The following is a 26,291-nucleotide window of genomic DNA, read 5'->3' as shown; positions in this document are numbered from 1 at the left end:
TGAATGGATAAAGAAAGTGTGTAATATGTATACATATATAATGGAATATTAGACATAAAAATCCTGTCATTTTCCATCAAATGGATGAACCTGGAGAACATGTTAATTGAAGTGAGCCAGGCAGAGAAATAGAAGTATCTCACGATCTCATTCACATGTGTAATCTAAACAAGTTGATCTCATTAACGTAGAGAGTAGAATGACACTACCAGAGGCTGGAGTTTGTAGGAAGGATGGGAACTTGGGGAGATAAGTGTCAAAAGGTACATAATTACAGTTAGGCGGATTAAGTTCAAGAGAGCTACTCTACAGCACGGTGACTATAGTTATTTATGACGTAATGTGTATGTATATTTAAAAAATGCTAAAACACTAGATGTTAAGTGTTCTCACCACAAAAATAACCTGTGAGGCACAATACTAGTTAATTGGCTAGAATTAAGTATTTAATAATGTATATATACTTGAAAACATCATGTCTTCCATAAATAAATAGTTATCTGTGAACTTAAAAATACATGTTGAAAAATTGTGGAATACTGGCAATATTCTAAATATTGCGTCTGTGCCTTTGTCATAAGCTTAGCTAAACTCCATCAAAAAATGTAGTTTTTGTGATCTTTTTGTTATTCCATTTCTTAGTCTTAAGTATAGGGACTCTGATATTTACCAGTATGTTCAGAAACTAGTACCAAAAAATGGCAGTGGCCAATGCACTTTAAACATGTGGTTCACAGTGTTCCTTGTGCTGATGGGGATGGTATGGAAGCCACATAAGACTCAGGTGGTGCTAATCGTTCCATCTCTGGTCACACTGTGAACGTGAAAAACAAGTTTGCATCCAAAATCACTGAGAAGATGTTTTAATCCAAAACCTGCCGTGATCTCTGAGATTTTTCTAGAGACAATGACGAAACAGTTGACTATGGTTTGGTGATTGAGAATGAAAACAGTGCACTGTGAACTGTATCCATTAAAATAAAGGAAGATATAATAATATAAGAGTGAAAGATTTCTCAAGATTGCAATATCAATCTGAAATAAAGATTATTCCAAATTTTAAGTCCATACAGGTCATTTTAGTACTGTCCAGTGCTTATCATACACACTGAAAAATAAAAGATTCTCCCTATAAACATAAGTTTTGCTAAATTATTTCATTAAAAAATTAATTTCAAAATTCATCAGTTACCATTATCCTTCATTCAGAATTTATTTCTAAGAAATGCTTTCTCTTAGGATATTTAGGAACTGTTATTTTTCCTTACATAGCATTCACAATATATGGCTCACTCTTATTAATGCTTTACCTAATACAATAATTTTATATTTACCACATTTTGTGTTAGGATCTAATAACATCTTCCTTTTACAAACAAAGACAAAGAATGCTAACTGATTCACTTAACCCCCTTGTCCATGGCTGCTGAATCCTCCTTACCTCACTTAAGTGGTCAGAAAGTTGCATTTATAACCTATAAATTGTCTCAAACTCTCCACATAAAAAAAATTGACCACAAGAAAAAAAATCCTAAGGTCTCATAAGAACTTATACAGTACTGTGTGAAATGACCTGGGGTGGAGAGAACGGTGAGATACCTGTAGCCATAGAACTGGCAAAGGAGAAGGACTGAGGTGCATGTGTAGCTGGGGGTGAACATAGACACACAGAAAGAAACTGGACACAATTAGGAAATGAAAAGAAGCAGAATTCCCCTTTTGAAATTCAGACAGTAAATTTTGCAGCCTCTAAACAAGTGATCTCTCTGCACATGCAGAATCGATGTCATTTCTTCACCTGGCTGTTTTGAATATCTTACCTGGAGCCAAAATCCCTTGAACAGAAATATTCACTGCTAAATATGTAATATCTCTTATACACCTAGTGCTGTCTTGTTTTTTCATTCCAATAAATGTGAAAACAACCTGATGACTTATGAAGCCTCTTCAGTGTTTATCTAGATTGGCCCAATAGTCTATCAACTCAATTATGTCAATTACAAAAAGTGAAAAAGACAGCAACTAAAGAGAAGTTGGCTTAAACAAATTTCACCATTTGAAAAGAAAAAATAAAACTTACTAATTAATACAATTGAAATTAGTATACTCACTATGGCATTACATCTTCAAATTATTTTGGGAACACAATTAAATTTCATAGAAATTATTTGTATAATCCCTGAGTCATATGAATAATATTTTTTTTTTTTTTTGAGACAGAGTGTCGCTTTGTTGCCCTGGCTAGAGTGAGTGCTGTGGTGTCAGCCTAGGTCACAGCAACCGCAAAATCCTGGGCCTAAGCAATCCTAGTGCCTCAGCCTCCTGAGTAGCTGGGACTACAGGCATGCACCACAATGCCCAGCTAATTTTTTCTATATATATTTTAATTGGCCAGATAATTTCTTTCTATTTTTAGTAGAGATGGGGTCTTGCTCTTGCTCAGGCTGGTCTCCAACTCCTGACCTTGGGCGATCCACCCGCCTCGGCCTCGCAGAGTGCTAGGATTACAGGCATGAGCCACCGCGCCTGGCCTTGAATAATATTTCTTAACTTTTGGAACAATAATTTATTTGATGTAGCATGAACAACAGGCATTTGAAAACAGAGGATTTACATGGGGAGATTCAGAACAAGGAGCCATAAGATTTTAGAGAAATTAAATTCAAAGCAGAGAAAATATATTTAATTTCAGAATCCATGAGGTTTCTAGTTTGGTAATAAATTATCAACATTCCTTTCAATTACCTGTTTTATTCCAATATTTTTTTTTTCTTCTCAAAATACGTACACACACGAACACAATTACTTCCTCCATCATTCTGCACTTAAAGTTTATCTATAGAGTCTATATGGAGTTTTCAGGCCAGGGAGGTTGTACATTCAAAGAAAAATGTACAATTAAAATTTGTAAATAGTCATTCATTATTCAGCAATGTATGGCCTTTCATTACACTCCTTTATAATCTCATTATAACCATTTTAATGGTCCTTTATAGTTGCAAAAAGAAGAAAAAGAATAAAAATATAAGTTATGGAAGCAATATTTTTCAAAGTAACTGAAGCTTAAAGCTCTGCGAAAAAGCTCATTAGTAATGTTATGTTCCAATATGTTACCCAATATTATATTGTTTACATTTGTTATCTGGACTTTGAATAAAGTGGACTAGGTAAGTCTCCGTGGAAGGTTAAGACTTCATTCAATACACAACATGTAACACATTAAGAACAATTTTCTTTTATTAAAACAAATTAAGATCACACATAGTCTTAGTAACAGCATTTCAAAATCTACTTTGTTCTATTACTTAATATACAATTGGTAAAACAATTTACTTCTAAAGTTGAAAATGTCCTCAGCAGAATATTACATGAAAAACCAACCATACAGCTTACTTAAAACAGTGTTATGGCTGCATCACAAAGAGCCTCTCCACTGAGATTTTCTTACTGAATATTACATCTTGGTGTCCTTTATATTCCTTGCAAGGGTACAAAAATGATGTCTACATAATTTAGAAAGTTCTTGCATGGCTCTGATGCAGCAAAAGTTGGCCACATCCTTTCACAGAAATAGGAATGAAAGCATAGTAGGAAGTGATTCGAGTGTTGAACTACATCAATGTTTAATTTTTAAACCATCTAAAATCATTTCAATGCAAAATAGCATAATTTGAGTGTAATTATAACCCTCCAAAAATCAATCTTCTGCTCTATGTAAGCCTACATACAAATAAATTATCTATTTTAACTTTGGATTATTCTTCATAATCACCTCTCTGCTTTAACGTCTGAAAGTGTTAGTGCCTTGGTGCTTCATACTCTAAATCCTCTGATGCTTATGTAGACTGAATTTATGATTAATTTTTTTCATATTTCTTGTATCTCTAATATATCTTTTCATATTAATGCTGATGTTTCCAAAGGCATATTTTTTGAACAAATACTTTTCCACATTTATTTTATTTGTAGGGCTTCTCTCCAGTCCAAATTCTGTGAAGTTCAATACAGTTTAAAAAAACTGTTACGGGTTTACCCTCCAGTATGAATTTTGTGTACAATAAATAAGATCTGCAATATAAGTAAATGTATTGCACCAGTCTTTATACTTGAAATTTTTTCCCTATATCAATACCATGGTGCACTCTAAGACTTTTATTTTGTGGAAGGTGTTTCAACAGTCTTTACATTTATTCCTCTTTTATCCAGTATGACCCCTGTCCTGTCAAGTAATATGTGAACAGTTATTAAAGGATGTGCCACATTGTTTACATTTGTAGGATTTTTTCTAGGGTATGAATTCTGTCATGTAGAGTAAGGTAAGAGCACTGGGTAAAGGCTTTGCCACATCAATCACATTTGTAGGGTTTCTCTCCAGTATGAATTTTCTTATGTGTGGTCAGGTGTGAAACCTGGATAAAAGCTTTGCCACATTCTTCACATTTGTAGGGTTTCTCTCCAGTGTGAATTCTCTTATGTGTGGTCAGGTGTGAAACCTGGATGAAAGCTTTGCCACATTCTTCACATATGTAGGGTTTCTCTCCAGTATGAATTCTCTTATGTTGGCTCAGGTTTGAACGTTGGATAAAAGGTTTGCCACATTCTTCACATTTGTAGGGTTTCTCTCCCGTATGAATTCTCTTATGTGTGGTCAGGGTTGAACGCTCGATAAAAGCTTTGCCACATTCTTCACATTTGTAGGGTTTCTCTCCAGTATGAATTCTCTTATGTATATTAAGGCATGAAAACCACTTAAAAGCTTTGCCACATTCTTCACATTTGTAGGGTTTCTCTCCAGTATGAATTTTCCTATGTGTGGTCAGGGTTGAACTCTGGATGAAAGCCTTGCCACATTCTTCACATTTGTAGGGTTTCTCTCCAGTATGAATTCTCTTATGTGTGGTCAGGGTTGAATGCTCCATAAAAGCTTTGCCACATTCTTCACATTTGTAGGGTTTCTCTCCAATATGAATTTTCCTATGTGTGGTCAGGTGTGAATGCTGGATAAAAGCTTTCCCACATTCTTCACATTTGTAGGGTTTCTCTGCAGTATGAATTGTCTTATGTGTGGTCAGGTGTGAACGCTGGATAAAAGCTTTGCCACATTCTTCACATTTGTAGGGTTTCTCTCCAGTGTGAATTCTCTTATGTGTGGTCAGGATTGAACGCTGGATAAAACCTTTGCCACATTCTTCACATTTGTAGGGTTTCTCTCCAATATGAATTTTCCTATGGGTGGTCAGGTGTGAACTCCGGATAAAAGCTTTGCCACATTCTTCACATTTGTAGGGTTTCTCTCCAGTATGAATTCTCTTATGTATATTAAGGCATGAAAACCACTTAAAAGCTTTGCCACATTCTTCACATTTGTAGGGGTTCTCTCCAGCATGACTTGACTTATGATTAGAAGGGCTTGAGCAAGATTTGAAGACTTTGCCACATTCTATAAATTTGTAATGTTTCTCTCTACTATGAATTCTTTTACATTCAGTAAAATGTGAACATTTGTTAATGGCTCTTTCACATTCTTTACATTTGAATGTTTTCTCTACAGTATGTCTTATCTTATGTCTATTTCGTTTTGATAATTTTCTGAAGACTTTCAAACATTTATTACATTTGACGACTTTGCAATGGCTAGCTGTTGAAAATTGGTTAAATCCATTATGACATTCTTTCTGCTCATTATACTCACCCACACTTTCCCAGTCTTTCCTTAAGCTTAAATTATGAAGTCCAGAGCCTTCATAATTTCTCAGTAGCACTTTTTGGAATGAATCTTTCAGGCTTTTCCCTGGCAAATGATCTTGGGTGTAATAAGAAGACATAGCTGAAAGAAGTAAAAATAACGAATTATCCCACTTGGTTTTTTTTCAGCCTTAGATGAACATCTATTACAAATCTAATATATAAAATTATAGCAAGCACATTATCAAGATAGCATAGTAAAGTACCACAGGCCCTAATACAGTGACAGCTACATAACATTAATAAAAAATATACTGACCAAATTGCTTCTGTGTGGATTTTAAAACCAATTAAATGTTTGCAGCATCCCGGGAGAGCACAATGCCAAAAGCCACATAGAAGAGGAAGAAAAGTTTGTTACATTTACCTACCATTGCACTTCCTAATATTAATATAGCATGGTTTATAGGGGTTTAAAAAATCAATTCCTGGATTCTCCTCAGAAGGAGAAAGAGAATTGTGGCAAACATATATATTTGGACTTCTAGGGGCCTTTCCAGAGACTGGTTAGTGTCTCCCGTAATACAGAATGCTGAACGTAATAGTGTTGTGCTTTGGAAGGTAGACTGGGTTTGCTGCAAACAAAGGTAAATGAGTGTTACAGCAGCAGAGAGACTTCAGTACAAGTGGCATACAATAGGTGTAGCAAATGATTACAGGGCCTTAAGAAAAAACATGGAAAAATCACTTTACTTGGAAAATAAACATACAATTCCACAGAATAAACATCCTGAGAATAGATGTGGGAGGTTCCAAGAATCTGTAGCCCAAGCAATTCATATCAGAATCTCCCAGGACAAAGCCAATTTGTAAAGATTGTGACAGATGAATTTTTATTTAATCCACAAATATCAACCAAAGATTATAACATACACAAAGTAACAGGATATCCTAGCCCAATAAAAGAAACAAAATAAATAATCAGAAATGAACTATAAAGAAATAATGATATGTAAAATATCTCAGAAAATTAAAAAGCCCCATCTGAGTAGTGCACAATGAGTGAAATGGAAACACAGGCAACTCAGGGAATAGAGAAAAATTAAAACAACAACAAAAAGTATAAAAGAAAACAAACTGTGGAGCTGAAGAAAACAAATACAAATGACTGAGCAATTCTAAAATGTAAGAAAAAGGACTAAGAAATCAAGAAGCTCATTTTTTCATATGTTTGTTAGCCATTTTTATATCTTCTTTTGAAAAATTTCTATTCATGTCCTTTGCCCACTTTTTGATAGGGTTGTTTGATTTTTTCTTACTCATTTTCCTGTGTTCTAAATAGATTCTTGTTATCAATCCTTTATCTGATGTGTAGTATGCGAAAATTTTTTCCGATTCTGCAGGTTGTCTGTTTACTCTCGTGACTGTTTCTTTGGCTGTGCAGAAGCTTTTTAACTTGATCAGGTCCCATTTATGTATTTTTGTTGTTTCTGTGATTGCCTTAGGTGCCTTCTTCATAAATTCTTTGCCTAGGCCAATGTCTGTAAGACTCTTTCCTACGTTTTCTTCTAGAATTGTAATAGTTTCCTGCCTAAGTTTTAACTCTGTTATCCACCGTGATTTGAGTTTTGTGAGACGTGAAAGCTGTGTGTCCTGTTTTAGTCTTCTACATGTGGCTATCTAGTTTTCCCAGCACCATTTATTAAATAAGGAATATTTTCCCCAGAGGATGTTTTTGTCTGCTTTGTCAAAGATTAGATGGCTATATGAGGATGGTTTTATATTTGGATTTTCTGTTCTGTTCCACTGGTCAGTGTCCCTGCACTTGTGCCAATACCAATCATTTTTTCTAATTACAGCCTTGTAGTACAGTTTGAAGTTTGGCAAACTGTTCAACATCTCTAATCATCAGGAAAATGCAAATCAAAACCACAATGAGATATCACTTAACTCCTGTGAAAATGGCCTTTATCAAAAAGTCCGAAAACAATACACGTTGGTGTGGATGCGGAGAGACAGGAACACTCATGCACTGCTGGTGGGACTGCAAACTAGTGCAACCTCTGTGGAAAGCAATATGGAGATACCTTAAACAGATTCAAGTAGACCTACAATTTGATCTGGCAATCCCATTATTGGGCATCTACCCAAAAGAACAAAAGACATGCTATAAAAAAGACACCTGCACCCGAATGTTTATAGCAGCACAATTCACAATTGCAAAGATGTGGAAACAACCCAAATGCCCATCAATTCATGAATGGATTAGCAAAATGTGGTATATGTATACTATGGAATATTACTCAGCTATTAGAAATAATGGCGATATGGCATCTCTTTGGTTCTCCTGGAGAGAGTTGGAACCCATTCTATTAATTATCTATGAAGTATCCCAAGAATGGAAAAATAAGCACCACATGTACTCACCAGCAAACTGGTTTCCCTGAGTGCACTTTTGGGAATAACACCAATTGTGTATCGGACATAGGTCGGGGCTGGGGGGAAGGGATGGGTGTATACCTACTTGATGAGTGTGATGCGCACTGCTGGGGAATGAACAGGCTTGAAGTTCTGACTGGGGGGGATGGCGGTGGGGAGAGGGGATGGGTGCATACCTACATGATGAGTGCGACGTGTACTGTCTAGGGAATCGACACACTTGAAGCTCAGACTCGGGGGATGCGGGGGCATGGGCAATATATATAATCTGAACGTTTGTAACCCCATAATGAGCTGAAATAAAAAAGTAAATAAATAAAATAAAATAAAACTGGCAGTAGAAAAGGGCTATTTAATTGGAGTAAAGTCAAGGAACTAACACCAGCAGAACTGAGTCCAGCTCTCAGGCCTTCTGACCCTTGAAGCCCCCTGCATTAAGACAGTTTTGTTGCCTCACCCCAGATGTAATCTATCACATACACTTTGTAATACAGTATGTATTTCTACAAATAATATATCTTTATAGTAAATCTATAATAGATTTATACAAGTCTTTATTATACCTAAAGTTTGTTCTGCATTATATGGATATCCTCCTTGATTTTCTCCGAGTCACCAAGGACATAAAAAAAAAAAAAAAAATCAAGAAAGAAGCTCAACACACGTTAACAAGGATAAACAAAAAGAGCCATACCAAGACATTATAAGCAGAGCTTTGAAAGTCACAGAAAAGAGAATCTGAAAAGCTGCAAGAGAAGAGTGATGTGTCATCTATAAGCTTGCTTTTATGAGAGAACCAGTGGATTTATCATCAGAAAATTTGCCCTGCAGAAAGAAATTGGGTTATATAGTCACGGTGCCTAAAGAACAAAACTGCACAGCAGAAAATACTGTATCTAGCAAAACTATCTTCCTCAAAGAAGAAAAAAAAAAAAAGATTTATCAACATAACCAGATGCTGAGAGAGTCTGCCCTACAAGAAGTGCCAAAGGAAGCCCCTTTCATTGAAAATGAAATGATGCTAGAAAACAGCACGAAACTATACAAAAATAATTAATGAAGAGGGGAGAGGGTCAGAGGGCCTACTAGAGGGAAGAAAGTGTTTTAGGTAAGGATAAGAGAGGAATGGGCACAGCTCATGTGTAGTTTGGAGGAGGTGCCGGAGCCTGCTGCGTACTTCACAGGGGGAAATTGTGAAGCAGAACACGAAAACGGAAAAAGAAAAAGACAAGAAGAAACTGGTGAGAATCAAACCCAAAGAGGCTCAGAGCCCAGTGAAGGAATAAGGGAGCACTGCGTTTCTCCTTCCTACACACCTTTGGTAATCAGTGGGCTACTGAGTTGTATGTGAGCTTCCCCACGTTTATGCGCATGGGCACTGCTGCACCCACTGAATCGTGTGGAGAACAGCAGTGGCTCTGGAGCTTGGACGTTTCCTGCAGGCTGCCTTCCAAGGAGGGCGACTGGAGGAGCCAAGGTCCTGGCTCTCTTCCTGGCTTTCTTCCTCCCTGCCCCACCCACTGCAGCTGGGAGGGCAGCCACCTTTCATCACCTACAGTGTTCTCCACACTTTTTCCTCTGGGGACCTGTGGTGGCCCCAGGGGTGCCCAGTCTGGGAGTCCCCTGCCTGTGGTACTCTGTGCAGAGAAAAGCCAGTGAAGAAGACACACGGGCTGGATCCTGTGCCCCCACGACTTGAGTCAATTCCCAGGGGGCACCACAATGGAGAGATTTGAGAGACTAACGTGGTAGGCAAGGGAGCCCACATGCGAAGAAATGATGCGAGGGTACAGTGGAGGTTTGAGCCACAGAAATCTGGTGAAATGCCCTTACCCCCACAGGAAAGTCACGCAGTCAACTGTCAAAGTTCCCAGCCTGTGGTCCCACCGTGGCTGAGGGCAGCATGTTTCTGTGTCCATTTTCAAACAGACACTGGAGGGAGCCCCTCAGGGCAGGGGTAATGAGAGAGGGGCGGAGCTCACTCCAAGAGCCAGTTAGTGAACTACAGACAGTCCCTCCCCCATAAGCAGTCTTTTTAGTTTTGATAGATCTTTTTACCCCTCTCCCAGTGGCTTTTCCCAGGGCCCTGGGATAGGACTTTGAGCCCTGCCAAGACTTTGCAAAGCCTCCCAGGCGTGCTCAACCTAACCCCACCAAGCCTTACTCTCCCACTGTCCTCTGTTGTGCTGGAGAGGAAGCAATCCCCTGGGGACTGCAGGCCCCTCCCACTGTCTGGGACAGTCAAATGTTTCTCCTAAGGGGCTGAAGCCTATTCCAGGCACAAAAGAACCCCTGTGCACTTGGCTGTTTCCTGCAAGCATCAACCACTGACAGGGAGAATGACCATATAGCCCACTAGAGCACCTAATGACTCAATCCTACAAGGTGTAGCCGACTCTTATAAGCACCACCCAACTCAGAGCTTAAGCCAGGGATCCCAATACAATGCACACTACTGGGAAGAGGAGAAGACAGCAGAATTGAAGTAGCACTGCTTTTTAGAAGAGGAATAAACGTTGCAGGCAGCTTGAACTGTGAGGAGTCTGCCCCATCCACTGCAGAATTCTGGGCTCATGGGGGAGCTGCTCAGAATCCATGCAGAGACATTGTACACGAGAGCAGGGGAGATGGCACGGATGCAGAGATTAAGGAATCCTTACACACTGTTGGTGGGATTGCAAATTAGGACGACCTCTATGGAAAACCATACGGAGATTTCTCAAAGAACTGAAAGCAGACCTACCATTTGATCCACCAATCCCACTACTAGGTATCAACCCAGAGGAAAACAAGTCTTGCTATCAAAAAGATACCTGCTCTCAAATATTTATTTCAGCACAATTCACAACAACAAAGATGTGGAATTAACCCAACTGCCCATCAATTTTTGATTGCATTAATAAAATGTGGCATATTTACACCATGGAGTACTACTAAGCCACAAGAAGATCAATTAATGCCTTTTGCAATAATTTACATGTAACTTGGAACAATTATCCTAAGGGAAGTATCTCAAGATTGGAAAAACACCACATGTACTCATTCTTAAATTGGAACTAACTGATGAACGCACACGTGCACAGAGGAAAGTAAAACTTGGTGGAAATCAAGCAGGGGGCAGGGGGAAGAAGGAGAGAAACAAAAACCTGCCTGATGGGTACAATGAACAATATTTGGGTGATGGGCACACCTATAGTCATGACTCAAGCATTACAAAAGTGATTCATGTAACCAAAATATTTGTATCCCCTTAATATTCTGAAATAAAAGAAACCCTGTCTGGGAAAGAGATGCAAGTACATCTAAATAAAGTTGTGCAGTATTAGAATAATGGTGCAGAAAATGCTTTTAATCATGCTTTAAAGTTTATAAGATAAAAGCACAAAAATGATCAGAAACATCTGTTAAGCTGGGTGCAGTGGCTCACGCCTGTAATGCTAGCACTCTGGGAGGCTGAGGCGGGAGGATCGCTCAAGGTCAGAATGTCGAGACTAGCCTGAGCAAGAGCCAGACCCGGTCTCTACTAAAAATAGAAAGAAATGATCTGGACAGCTAAAAATATATATAGAAGAAAATTAGCCGGGTATGGTCGCTCATGCCTGTAGTCCTAGATGCTTGGGACGCTGAGGCAGAAGGATTGCTTGAGCCCAGGAGTTTAAGGTTTCTGTGAGGTAGGTTGACACCATGGCACTCTAGCCTGGGCAACAGAGTGAGACTCTGTCTCAAAAAAAAAAAAAAAAAAAAAAAGAATGAAAGAAGGAAACATCTGTTAATGGATATACAGTATAAGAAGATACAATTAGAGACATCCATAACATAAATTTTAAGGCAGATGTAATGAAGAAGAATTTTTGTATTCAAGTAAAAAGAGTTATTACTTACAAGTTTTCATTGGTGTAACTATAAGAGCTTTTATGTAATCCGATGGTAACCACAATAAAATACCTATGGAGATACATTTTTAAAAAAGAAAGGATCAAAGCAAGTCACTACAAAAATCAATGAGACACAAAGGACAGAAAATGAGGAAGACAAGGACAAAAATGCCTGCAAGAATCAAAGAAAACAATTCATAAAATGGCAATAGTAAGCCCTTCGCATTCAAACAATTATTTAAATATTTATAGACTAAAATTCCCAATCAAAAGAAAAAAATTGAGTAAAGGGATTTAAGGAAATTCAAAAATCAAGATCCAACTACATTCTCTTTATAAGAGACTCACTTTAGATCTAATGGCAAAAAATGGACTGAAAGTGGCAGGATGGAAAAACACACTCCATGAAATGGTCAAGCAAATGAGAGCACGAGAGTCACAATCATATTAGGCAAAATACATTTTGAGTCAAAAGCTGTCCTATTTCATAAAACATACTACTTTAAGCCAAAACTGTCAAGAGACAAAGAAGGACACTAAATAGTAATACAAGGGTTCATTCACTGGAAAACTATGATTTACATACATAAAAAATAATTTTATATTTGGGATCCTAGATCCCATATCTCTTATAAAGGCACTTACATTTTCAGATTTATTTTATATATAAAGCTATCATACACACACACACATTATAAAATCAGGGTTCCCAAATATATAAATATATAGGTAAAATATGTAATTTTTTATAGAGATATGGCTGATTTATATTTTAATTAAACCAAACATTGATAAAGTGTATATAGGAAGCTGCAATTTCAACCAAAATTATAATGTGTAGGCAAAACAAAATACACAATAAACTTATGTCAAAGGACATAACTTAAAAAAGTAATACCATAATATATCATTGCAAAACAAGAAATGTTTAGACGTAAAATTTGATTTGGAACAAAACAGAAAGTCAGACTGTATAGAGAGCATGACATTAACAACATGGTGGAATAGGAAGTCTCCTACTTTTCTGTCTCCCCACAGCAACTAAAATTTGGCAGCCATCCATGGACAAAAGTGTCTTTGTGAAAGTGAGGCACAGTAGCTCGAACATGTAATTCCAGCTACTCAGAGGCTGAGGAAATAGGATCACTTTAGTCCAGCAGTTTGAGACCACCCTGCGTGATATTAAGAGACCCTCATCTCAAAATCTAAGTGCTTTTATAAAAGCTTTGAGATCCAGGAAGGACGTTGTAAAATAATACTAAAGCCCAAGACCACAGAGGGTCATTTTGAGAAGGCAGGCCCTCATTCAGGTGGTAAACTTGAGAACCCCTGGTCTGGGATACAGATCAAGAAATGGCTCACTCCACGTGGTACCACTGAGAATTCTGAAGTGACTCTACAAGCAACTTCAGCTCCTCCCAGCCATGGCCTAGGGGTGATCCTCCCTCTCCAGAAGCCTGCAGGGAATGTCCATTTGTGTCCATGGTGGCAGGCCTACACACCTTGGCACTCACTGTGGTCTCTGAAGCAGCTGTACCTCAATTCCAGTTCTCTCAGCCACAGTCCATGGCCAGTGCTGCACACCTACGGACCAACACCGTGCCCTGGGGAAAACCTCTCACATATTCAGTGGGAGCCACACTCATACATATACTTGACACCCTCCCCACCATATGCAGACCCAACTGCAACTTTCCGCCCAACAGATCAAAGTCCTGAGGGCAATCCAGTCTGGCAAAACAAGACAGAATTGACAACTGTCCAAGCCCCTAGTAACAGACCCACTAAAGGGAAGCATCAAAGCTGACCTAGAAGGAGTCTTGTAAGCCAGCTAGAACCCCTATTCTTTGCAAGTCCAGAGGATAACCCATCAGGCTGTGGACCCAAAAAGGAAAGAGCTTTACCTGCTGAAATTGGTTTATGAAAATTGGATGACACATTTGCTCCTTCAAATGCACAGACACAAATGCAAGGCTGTATTGTACACACTTTCAGTCTTTCTATTCTATCATAACATTGGAAGTATTACGCAAAAATATTGGGAAACAATTTTTTAAAGCCATAAAATAAAAAAGAAAAGAAAACTCACTATTTATAGATGACACAATCTTATATACTGACAACCCTAAATAGTACAAAAAAAACCTCTTTAAACTAAAAAATGCACTGAGTAAATGAGCAGAATATTAAATTAACATGCAAATGTCACTTGTGTTTTCATACAGTAACAACAAACTTTCCAATAAAAAAGAAAATAATCTTTTATAGTAGCATCAAAATAATAAACATTTTAGCAATACATTTAATTAAAAAGGTGAAAGCGATTTACACTGAAAAATATAAGTTGATGATGAAAGAAATTGAAGACACAAATAAATGTAAAGATTTCACAGGTTTATATACTAGCAGAATAAATACTGTTAAATGGCCATATTATGCAATGTCATCTAAAGATTCAATGGAGTCCCTACCAAAATTTCAATGGCATTTTTTCACAGTAATAAAAAACAGAATCCTAAAATTTTTATGGAACTGCAATATATTTTCAGTAGCCAACATAATACTGAGGAAGAAGAACAAAGCTGGAGACCTCATACTTTCTGATTTCAAACTAATTTCAAAACTATAGTAATAGAAACAGACTAGAACATGCATAAAAAAATCACAAAAAAAAAAAAAACAAAAAAAACCATGGAACAAAACAGAGAGCCCAGAAAAAAATCCATGCATGCAAAGTCAACTCATCTTTGAAAGGGACACCCAGAGCACACAGTGCAGAAACTAGTCTCACCAATACTTCAATAATTGGTGCTAGAAAACCTGGATACTCACAACAAAAAAAATATGATTACACTATTTCTTGTATACCATACCCAAAAATTAATTCAAAATATAGACTTATATAAAGCACAAATCTTTAAAAATCATAAAAGAAACATACGGAAAACCTCCTTGATAATTACCTTGGCAATGAATTTTTTGGATACAACATCACACATGTGACAACAAAAGTAAATATATGTAAGTTGGACTGCACTAAACTAAGAAAGCTTTTGTACAGCAAAGAAGACAAGGAAACAAGAAAACATAAAGGATGGGAGAAAACGGTTGCAAACCATATGTCTGATAAGAGACAAAAACAGTAATAATGATAACAACCCAATTGAAAAATAGGAGAAAGACTGAAAAGATCTTTTCCCAACAAAGACAAATATGGCCATAAGTATATGAAAAGATGCTCAACATCATTAATCATTAGGGACTTAAAAATCACAATTATGTTAAAATACTGCTTCTTACATGTTAGCATGGCTAATATCAAAGAGTAGATAACAAATTTTGACAAGCATATGAAGAAAAAGAAAGACTTTATACTGTTGCTGAGTTATAAATTCGTGGAGTCATTACAAAAACCTGTATGGAGGTGCTATTGAAAATGAAAAATTAGAATTTCCATACAATCCAGCAATCCCACTTCTGTGTATACAACCAAAGGAAATAAAATCAGTATCTTTGACTGGGTGAGGTTGCTCATGTCTATAATCGTAGCGCTCTGGGAGGCTAACGCGAGAGGATCGCTTGAGCTCAGCAGTTTGAGACCAGCCAGAGCAAGAGTAAGACCCCATCTCTACTACAAATAGAAAAAATTAGCTGGGCAACGAAAAATAGAAAAAATTAGCCGGACATGGTTGTATGTGCCTGTAGTCCCAACTACTGGGGAGGCTGAGGCAGGAGGATCATTTGAGCCAGGAGTTTGAGGTTGCTGTGAGCTAAGCTGATGCCACAGCACTCTAGACAAGGCAACAGAGTGAGATTCTTACAAAAAAAAAAAAAATCAATTATCTTTAAGAAATATCTATACCCCTATGTTCTTTGCAATATTCTTCACAATTGACAAGACATGAAAACAAGCTGTTCATAAAATTCTGAACGGATAAAGAAAATATGGTATATATACACTATATATATATATATATATTCTACTGAATATTATTTAGCCACAAAAAATATTATTCAGCCATTTCATCAACACAGATGGTCCTGAAGGACATTATGCTAACTGAAATAAGCCAGGCACACAAAGACAAATACTGCATTATCTCACTTATATAGGGAAGCTAAAAAGTTTGAGGTAGAGAATACAAATGTGGTTTCCAGGGCCTATGGAGAGGAAAACAGATGTTCAAAGGGCGCAAACTTTTAGTTACCTGAGGAATATATTTTGGAGACTTAATGTATAAGACCAGGAGAACATGACTAATAATAACTTGTATCCTAAAAATTTGCCAAGAGAGTAGAAGACCTTAAGTGTTCTCAATAGAAAAAAATAGGTGATTGTGAGGTGATAGGTATATTCATTAACTTTATTTTATCAATCATTTCACAATATATACAAATGTCAAATAATTATATTGTATACAATAATTATGTATAAGTTTTATGTGTAAAAAAAGTTACACATCTACACATGTGTATGTGTGTGTGTGTATGAATGAGACAGTTGAGTAAACTTCAAACTAAGAGAAAAACTATAAAATGACACTTATTAAAAAATAAAGTAACAAGTGGGAGCTTAATACATGCTCAGCAATGTTCTAAGCTTCCGAAAGACATACTATATTTAAGAAATGTAGAAAAAAGATACCTTAAGCTATATTAAACTTGAGGAATCTGGGCATATAGAGTTTAAATTATTTAGCATAGTTGATACAAAAACAGAATTGTGAAGTAAAATAACGTTCGATTTCCTTTATTTAGAGAGCTCTGATAAATTACTCAGTATGAATTTCCTGTAAAATTACATTTAAAACCTCCATAGGGTAGGAAACCATAAAGCAGAAAACATACCACATCTGTTTGTTGTGTGCCTGGGATACCTGAACCAAGTACTAATATCACAACTTCACTCACACGTTTCAGATGTGATGCAAAAGGAAAATGAAAAAACCATTTCACAGGGACTTCCTCCAAAATACACAGATATTACCATGTCCTGAAAGGCAATAGAACAGGACTCGGATCCTGCTGTCCCTTGTAAGCCACGAACAGAACTTGGGTTCTCACTGTAACCTTCAAGGAAGATCACTGACGGGGAATTAGTGCTTAGAGAATTAAAAAACAAAGACAAGACATGCCCCCATGTGAGACCAAGGGAAAGAAACCCAGGCTTCTTAGATATCATTTTCATTGAAGCACAGCTTCCCAAACCCCATTTTGAGGTCTGGCTTCCTCCTTAAATTATGGACCTCTCTCCCCTGTGCCATCTGCTTCATTCACTCCCACCTACCTGGGTATTTGCGTACTGCAATGTATTTCTTCGCCTTCCAAGGTTCATGTCTTTGCTCCAGACAGGTGATCAGGTCTGGTTTAGAGACAGCAAGACCTATTTTATTAGAAAAAATTCACATGACTCTTCCTGGGATTCTCCAGTTACCAATCTACTACTGTGCTCAGTAGAGAAAAGAGAATACATAGAAAACTCTAGAAAAATAATCCCCACATACTCTTTCCTGATGGAAACTTTAGAATACTTAGAAAGCATTTAATATTTTGGGGTTCTTACCTCCTCTACCCAGTACTACTGAATCAAAAATTGGTGGTGGAAATTGCATTTCAAGGTATGGGCAAAAATATTTTATGCCACTACATTTCTGCTATTACTACTAATGTAGAGTGAAAGATACAGATTTGCAGCTCAAAAAGATTTAAGATTAATGTCAAGATAAAACACTTTGAATATTTTCTTTTCTATATCAAAAATCCCTAAGTTTTTCTTGGAAACAAGGATCAGAAACTCATTCATGCAAAGCAGAAACTCCCAGAAAATAATTTACAAAAAACGTGAAATTATTAGTGTGGAATGGGAATGGTGTGTTGAAGTTATCCTCACCTAGGGAGACCAGGTTTGTGTAGTTCTCTAACATCACATCCCTGTACAAATTCTGCTGAGCAGGGTCCAGGCATTCCCACTCCTCCAGAGAGAATTCTATAGCCACGTCCATGAATGTCAACAGTTTCTGGAAAAAAAAAAGAAAACAACACATACTTACCAAGGAGCCATGGGCAGAGATAATTTGACTCCTGGTGAAATGAGAGTAAAGAAAACTGGTTCGGACTTATATGAGTGACTGGATTATCCCATAAGATAATTTTAACAAAAAAGTATTTCCTAACGTATTCTGTAAGTCTGTGCAAAGAGGATAGTATAACAGCCACAAAAACAGTGCAGATATTATATTTTTTAGATAATGCAGCATAAAATAAGGCCACCCAAACAGCTATGGACATTTTTGAGTGCTTTATTTACATCATACATGATTAAGTTGTGTATATTTCTCTGATGGAACAGTCATGGTGGGTTAGAAGGTACCTCTCAAATTTTCATGTGTACAACAATGAACGGAAGATCTGGTTAAAATGCAGATTTTGATTCAGAAGATATGGGATGAAGCCTGAATCTCTAGCAAGCTTCATGAGTGATGCCAATGCTTCTGGCCTGGGAAGATGTTTTGGCAAACATCCACCAAGTGGTAGAGCCTGGGCTTACCCCAGTGTATCAGACCAGTAAATAAAGATGAGAGCCTTCCTTTCCCAAAGCAAGTTGTATGAAAGAGAATCTAAGAACAAAGTGCAACTTCCAGATTCATTGTGATGGTTTACACACATCTTCCCAAGGTATGTATTCATGGAGAAAAATAATTTATAGTGGAAAAATCTGTTAAAGAGCACCTTAACTAAGTGTATAAAATTAACAACTATAACAGAGCAAATTGGTATCAGGTGCTGATTCATATAGGTGGACACAACATCATTGCTGTGAGGATAGTGGCCAAAAGAAGTAAATCATAATTTGAATGTAACCATGAGGAAACATCAGTTTTATGCAAACCTCAAGCTACATGAATCTCCCATGTTTTATAATCTCTAATAGTGCATGTAAAGTCTTTTCTGGGCATCCTAGAAAGCATGTCTCCTCTAATTATTCTTTTTTAAAACTCTCAGTGATTCTAGGCATTAATGTCAGCACTTTAAGAGTGCATTTACTTCATCCTGTTATGCACAGAGCTGATGGAGCATCCACATGGAACCTAAACAGTTTCGTGTTCCCCTTCTTCACTGATACCCAAAGACCTGACCCTATCCCAAATAAGAATCTTAGGCAGCCACATGATCCCAAGTTTGACAGCACAAAGGGAACATTTTCTATATTACAGCTCACAAACTTTTTGAGAAGTGTTCGTGGCACATAAGAGGCCTGGATGGAGAGAATGAATAGAAAACTCTGCTATACAGGGAAGATTTTTCAGAGCACCTTGACCATTATAAGAAAAAAGGACAAAAGAATCATAAAAACAAACTCATTAGGCAAGAACATTCCAAGAGAATGAAAGGTTTTCATTCTAAACACAGGACATTTCAGGATGACAAGTGAACATGGTTCTGGACCTGGGACCTGTACATAAGAACCAGCCCTTTCTTTCTCTTCCTTGTCTGGAACTTTTTCTGAGGTGAGAGTATCTGTACAAATCACATCTGCATTTTGATAAAGTGCCATCAAAGGCATCAGCACAGCCCCTTCATCTGCTATGACTACACCCACAGGCAGAGGGAACTTGAAGTGCAAAAAATCCACCCTTCCCTGTCCTTCATCACAGAGTCATCAACATGGAGCTTCTACATGGAGACCAATGAGTGATTTCTCTCCCCTCCTGCCCACAGGTGCCCTCCTCTACCACACACACCAGCAATATGTGCTACAGCAGTGGGCACATGGCCTGGGCTGTGCTGCCCTGCACCCCACAAACCCATGCAGGGAAGACTCTCTGAGGTCCCCGTGGAACAAAGGCTGGACTCAACTTTCATAAATATATCTGGGAGCCCTTGTGCTTGACCCTGGACTCACTTTAGCAACACGGGGGGCATTTCATTAAAACCACATAGATGCTCCAACCCCAACAAATAGAATCTGCAGGGAGGGCACCGGTGATGGTGTTTCTTTAAACTGGACACGTGATCCTAATTGGAAACTGGGGCTGAAAACACTTAGCTAAGCACTGCCTCTCAGGCTCTACTGTGCACATAAACCATTTGTTATTCCAGGCCACACTAAGTCATAGGATTCTGGGATTACAGGCCTGAGTCATCACCCTAACTTTCTTCATACATTTTATAACATACAATTATCACAGCTTAATCAAAACACTTAAGTTTTTCTGGAATTATATTAGAAGCTACATATGTACTCTTAACAAGGTAGAAGCAATAAAGACAAATAAAAACAACTCTTGTATTGATAAATGGCCTTCATGTGCTGACATCAGAACTCGCAACATAAGGAAAATGGCCCAAATGAAGCAAAAGTCTAAACAACTTTCTTGACTTGACTACATGATGCTGAATTCAACCATTTAACCATTTGCTCTAGACTGGACAGGAGGAACAATGCCTGCTGTACTTGTTCCTCTGATGCTCATATGAAATGGAAAGAACTCATTGATCTATTGGTTTGTGTCTCAGGACCTCCTCCTTGTTTATCACTGAAGTACCAGGAAATGGCAGCAACTCCAATCTGGACACCAACAAGGGAGATTCTTTCTGCATGAGGAGGAAGAAACCCTGGATGACTTATTCCTCTTCCCCTGAAATGGAGGGGAATTAGCCTGTCATCCTGAACCCAGCATGGAAGGACACCGCCAAATGTCCACAAGCCTCCCACATGCTGGTGAGAGTGTCCTCAGTGAGCTTGGGCTGATGTCCCCATGCTGATCCAGGCAGGAGAGAATCAGCCTGACTCTGTGACATCAGCAGAGAAAATGGAAATGCCTTGGTAGGGCAGCTGATCCTGGATCCAGGTGTGACATAAACTGTCCTTTATAGGGTAACTTTTAGGTATGAGGAAGGAGAAGAATACCCTGCTCCAGTAACTGTACAGGAAGCTGTAGTTGTGATCGTGGCTGTGAATATTTTGTGGCCCTGGCCTCCCACAGCTGAGGTGCTTGTTTACACTTACAGATTTTGCCACTAGATTCTATTTACAACAGGAACCCTTCATACAGCTGTAAGAGCTCCCTGGGCAATATCTGGAAAACTTGAAAGGCCTCATTTAGTAAAGGCTGGCTTCACAAAGTCTATTTTGACTTCTCACAATGCAGAAAATGTTTCCCTCAGGTTTTCTGTACAAACTCAGTCCCAAGACTGGCCCTGCCTTGTGAATCCCAGATAGAGGCCAGACTTATGTGCGGATTACAGGTGGAATCAACCTGGCTCTGTATTCTTGGGTGATACAGAATGAGGGGGAAACTAGAAACTACTCATGGAAGCTGCTCTATCACATCCTTATGATCATGAGGACCTGGATTCAGAATTTGCAGCTGCAGATTGAGGTCTTGGAGGAATAGGGAAGCAGCTGGTGCCCTCTACATATTGATGAGTATTTGGGAAAGAAGAGGAGAGGGAGTTACGATTCTCAGGCGTACTCAATGCACATGTGTCTATCTGGCTGGGTTTCTAAGCCCAACAGGCTCTGGATAAATTTGAGGTCTGAAAATGCCAGGGTCATTGACAAACAGCTGGAAGGGATGATTGCTGTCTTGTAACATTATTTTTGTAGAAATCTGGTCAAACTGGTCTACACAGCAGATTGCAAATAGGCAGAGAGACAATTCCACATGTAAATATTGGAGGCACCATGCACTGTGTTGCACAATTGTGAGTTATTACTGGAAGGCCAAGAAGGAAAGAGCTCTTTAGAGTGAAGCCTGGTGAGCACTTTATAATTTGTTACCATGTCTGGTCATTCTCAAGTGTTTGGAAAACATAATTAAAAACAAAATTGTTTTGAAACCCAGAATAACTCTCCACAATGGTAAAACAGAAGGAAAACTTTTGTTATACAATTAAACCAGAATGTCATGTACATCTCAGGCAATCTGATAAGAGATTGTAAAGATTGAAAAGTCAACATCATTAGTCCTCAAATAAATCTGTCAGCATCATTTTTCAAATGTAGTTCACCCAAAATTTACCCAGTAATTGGAAAGGCCATCTGTGCTTACTAATTGGCTATACTCAAAGGAAAAGAAAAACAAACGCTTTCATATCTTCATGACAGAAGACAACTTTTATCACTTGGAGCTAGGTGCCTACTAATGGGAGATTCCTACTTTAAAGAAACTGGGATTCATGCAGATTTTTTTGACTATTTACATTTGAAAGCAATGGTTCCTAGATTTTAAAGAAAGACAATCCCGAGTTAAAATACATTTACAAAAGACCAGTTAGCTCATAAAATAATTTACATATATTTGAAAGTGGCAGAGAAAAAAGTACATACAAAATTAAATACTTTAAGAAAGAGAAGAGAGTATAATCTCATGTTTTTAAGCTGAAGGATCCAGTTGGTATTTTTCATTTGCATCTGCTCTTACAGCAGCCATGTCAAGGGCCACGACCTTCAACTCATGACTCTAATTCCAGACAGTGCTGAATTCAGGCACCAGAGGAGTAGCCTTAGTCACACTATGTGCACAAGAAAGAAGGTTTCTGGGGAAGAAAAAAATCAGAAGACAGACAAGTGCTATCAAGGACCCATGGGTGGGAGACAGTGTAGAGCTGGTGTAAGGACTGGCTGGTGCTGTAGAAGAAACCAAAAATCTCAGGAGAATCCCTCAAGCTCCTTATGCAGAAGGAAAGGTCAGGCTTGTTGGTGGAGTCATGCAACACCTTACAAATGAATTGTTATTACTAGCATTATGCATCAGCCAGATCATGGAGAGGTAAAAGGTTTCAGGGATATGCATGGACTGCCCACACAGATCATTCAAAAGGAAATTCCTCATTGGCCTTCCATAAGTAAGGACTCATAAGTTGTAACTGTTCATCTGCACTTTCAGTCTAGCTCCTAAAACTAGAGTCTGTTCAACTCCACACTAATAATGTTGATTACAAATTTATCTTCCCAAGTGCATAACAGAAACAACATCAACCTTTCTTCTACCTAGGGACATCTACATAATTGATTCTTCCTTCACTTCCTTTTTCTCTTCAAACATTAATTTAGCTTATGTAATATGTAAATTTTCTGGGCTCACATGAATGCAAAAATTTTCCCTGGCTGCCAACACGCCCTCCTTTTATTTTCTCTATACATGTCACCTTTAAATACTGAAGTTCCCAAATCCCCCATTGGAAAAAGTCACAGATTTGACTCTGGTTTGGTTTTTCCCAAGCACGTCCTTATATGTTGGCCCAATAAACCTCTGTCAATTAGTATGCTTGCCTCAGTCACTTATGTTGGGCTGTCAGTGCTAAAGATACTAGCTCAGGCTGGGATATGCCCTGGCATTCCTGTGTCCGTGCAGGCATGGGATTATAATCAGGCGATCCAGCTGTAAGCCTGGATTGGTGGAGGGCCAGATTTCTGCTGCAGATTTGGAGTCTGGGGGTGGAGCTAAACCAGGACTCCAGTGTGGATATTTGGTGGGAAACTCTAAGAGCAATGGAGCTGTGGTCTCCATTCCAGAGGGAGGAGACTTGCCTGGGAGGGGCGTGGCTCCATCAGTGCCTGCTGCACCACTGCATGAATGGGTGCGAATCACATGGGGCAGCAAGTTGCAGAGAGGGATCTGACCCCAGGGCTCCTCCTGTGTCCTCAGTCTCCTCTGACCCCAGGAGGAGATGCAGAGTCAGGGCACAATACGTGGTGTGACAGCCTATGTGCAGGAGAACAGACTCTCCCTTCCCTGAGAAACCTGACACTTCTCACACCAAATGTGTGGAGTCTGATGAACACCACCCACCCTTTCTGCACCAAATGTTTTTTTGGAAATGTAGGAAAGAAACTGAACATTTAGGATTTTACTGTAAAGCCTACAACAGTTAGGCTAAGGAAACAGGGTGGTGAATTTATGCCCCATTTGCAATACATCTAGAAAATACAGGTAGGCCAGGCACTGAGGCTCACACCTGTAATCTTAGCACTCTGGGAGGCTGAGGTGGGATGATAGTTGGAGGTCAGAAGTTCAAGACCAGCTCGAGCAATAGAAAGATCCCATCTCTACTAAAGGTAGCAAAAAAATTGCATGGGCATGGTGGGTTTTGCCCATAGTCCCAGCTACTTGGCAGGCTGAGGCAGGAGGATCACTTTGGCCTGAGAGTTTGAGATTCCTGTGAGCTATGATGATGACACTGCACTGAAGACCCAGCAACAGAGCAAGACCCTGTCTCAAGAAAAAAAAAAAAAGAGACAGAGAGAGAGAGAAAAGAAAAGAAAATGGAGGAAATACAATCCCCCTATGGAGTGTTAAAATAAATAGGAGGCAATTAGACTGCAATGGCTCTAGTGCCCTGCGTTCCTACCTCAGCAAACCAAAATGTAACTCAAATTTATTTCCTGTAAATTACTAATATAGAGGCCAAAGGAAAACTTTTCTCCTTATTCTCAGAAGGTTCACTGAATATCAAATCATAAGAGAAAAGGCATATGCATGTATTAATGTATTTGGGGAAATCTGAGAGGGATTACCCCAACCTCCCACTGGGGTTGAGATGCTCAAGTACTATTTTGCATAGGATATGCAGGTGGAGAACACATACCATTCTTTTGAGAAGCAAAAAACGATTATTAGCAAGAATGAATGGACCAGGGAGAAAGAAATTAACTGGTAAATTGTTCTTTTTGGCATCTGAATGAACCTGAGAGGCAGGCATTATATTGAGGGAAACACCATTCAGGAGTGGTAGTATATATATCTGCATTAGCTAATGAAGCAACAGGAAGGCAATAGAAGGCAATTGTATTGACTTTCATAAGAAGCTTTCTTTGCTAGATAAGGGAACTTCAGAGAGTCCCCCACTGCTCTTGGGGTGAAGGCACCAAGCACCAAGGTAAGGTTAGAAGGACAGTGATTTTCTGGCAAATCTCTGAAGCTTTCTCATTTTCAAAAGCACACAGCATGACTAAACTACATTTTTTTTGAAGAATCATTTCTTGTACTCCAGTATTAACTTAGAGGGAAACTGTTAGGTTTGTTCCGGGTGGGAACCTGAAATATGTATAGGACACAATGTGGTTAATGCAAAACAGGCTTACAAAACAATAGCCGCAGGAGTCTGGGGAGTCCCCGGACTTTGTAGATCTAACAGACAGCTGCAGCCAGCATTTCTCCCCTCCCTCCCTGATAGAGAGGAAGTTCATCCCTCCCTGGCTCCCCTGACAAGAGCCATGCTAGAGCTGAAGGATGGATGTGCCTGGGGCAGGGTCCCCAAAAATATTTGTTAAAAAAAATTAATGCAGCAGCTGTTTTGCCCCAAGTACTCATTCTCCCCTGAGAAACCCTCTATAAAACCCAAGGTTTTCCTCAACCTCGGTGTGCACACATTTTTGCCTCCACACGTGTGCACCCAGATGCTCAAAATAAACAGCATTTTGCTATACCTGAGGCTTCATGTGTCTCTCTCTCTCTCTCTCTCTCTGCTCTGGACCTATCATTTGGCGCCGAAACCCTGGAGGGCACACTGGGTGGACAGGACTCTGCATCTCTAGCAGGCAAGCCTTGCAACTCGGGAAGCAGTAGGCAGCGGCAACTCATCCTGGCCTAACTACCGAATCCTGCCTTCCTCTGAGTCCCTGGGTTATTGGCAAGGTTTCCATGGATCTTTTCTGAGCCATACAGGGGTCCCTCTCGAACTTGCCTCTGATCCTGGCGTGTAGGCAGAGCGCGCTAGCTCAGCCAAGGTAAGGTTACTGTGCACCCGGACCCTCCTGAACCAAGCTGAGAGGTAGACACCAGACCAGGACTCGGGTCTTCCCTTTGCTGATCTGCACACCTCACATTTCATCCTCAGGGAGTAAAAGCTCGCAAACTCGCTCTGGGGTTCCTCCTATCTGTTGTGCTCTCGTCCCCGAGAAGTCCCACAGGTCTTCTTCCTTCACTGACCTTCAAATCCACATCCTGGAGACATCCTGCTCCTAGTGAGTAGGACCTCACAAGCTCGTTCTTGTCTACTTGTGTCGACTCAAAAGTCCTGTCCATGAGCCGGAGGACTCTCAGCACCTGGGGCCCTTGTTGGACACACGGATGCCTGTTGTGACTCTGCTCGAGTTCATGCACTCTACTCGCTCCCGTGCTATTCCCTCGTTCTAGGATGCCTAGAATTGAGTAGAATCGGCCCTGTGTGACCCCTACTCTTTCCAGGAACATGGGCAACTCTCAGTCTACTCCTCTTCTCAAAACACCAGGTCTCACTACAATGTTTGTCACTGCAATAACAAATGGTCTGAGATTCCCTATG

The 26,291-nt window shown here is 39.1% G+C and overlaps 1 protein-coding gene across 1 annotated transcript in view; it reads right to left on the bottom strand.

The window, feature by feature from the left end:
* Positions 1-26,032, bottom strand: part of LOC138382890 (zinc finger protein 91-like) — a gene marked incomplete at its 3' end in the record, with an annotated part of 192,516 nt that extends 166,484 nt beyond the window's left edge. Inside the window, 4 exon segments of the mRNA XM_069467506.1 lie at positions 4,327-5,827; positions 17,287-17,361; positions 17,890-18,016; positions 25,937-26,032. Coding sequence (XP_069323607.1) covers positions 4,327-5,827; positions 17,287-17,361; positions 17,890-18,016; positions 25,937-26,032 — 1,799 coding nt within the window.
* Between the last annotated feature and the right edge of the window lie 259 nt (positions 26,033-26,291).

This window comes from Eulemur rufifrons, chromosome 4 (genome assembly GCF_041146395.1).
Source record: "Eulemur rufifrons isolate Redbay chromosome 4, OSU_ERuf_1, whole genome shotgun sequence".
In the NCBI taxonomy this organism is placed as follows: Eukaryota; Metazoa; Chordata; class Mammalia; order Primates; family Lemuridae; genus Eulemur; species Eulemur rufifrons.
Note: the sequence above shows the minus strand (reverse complement) of the source record. Positions and strands in the feature narration are given on the sequence as shown.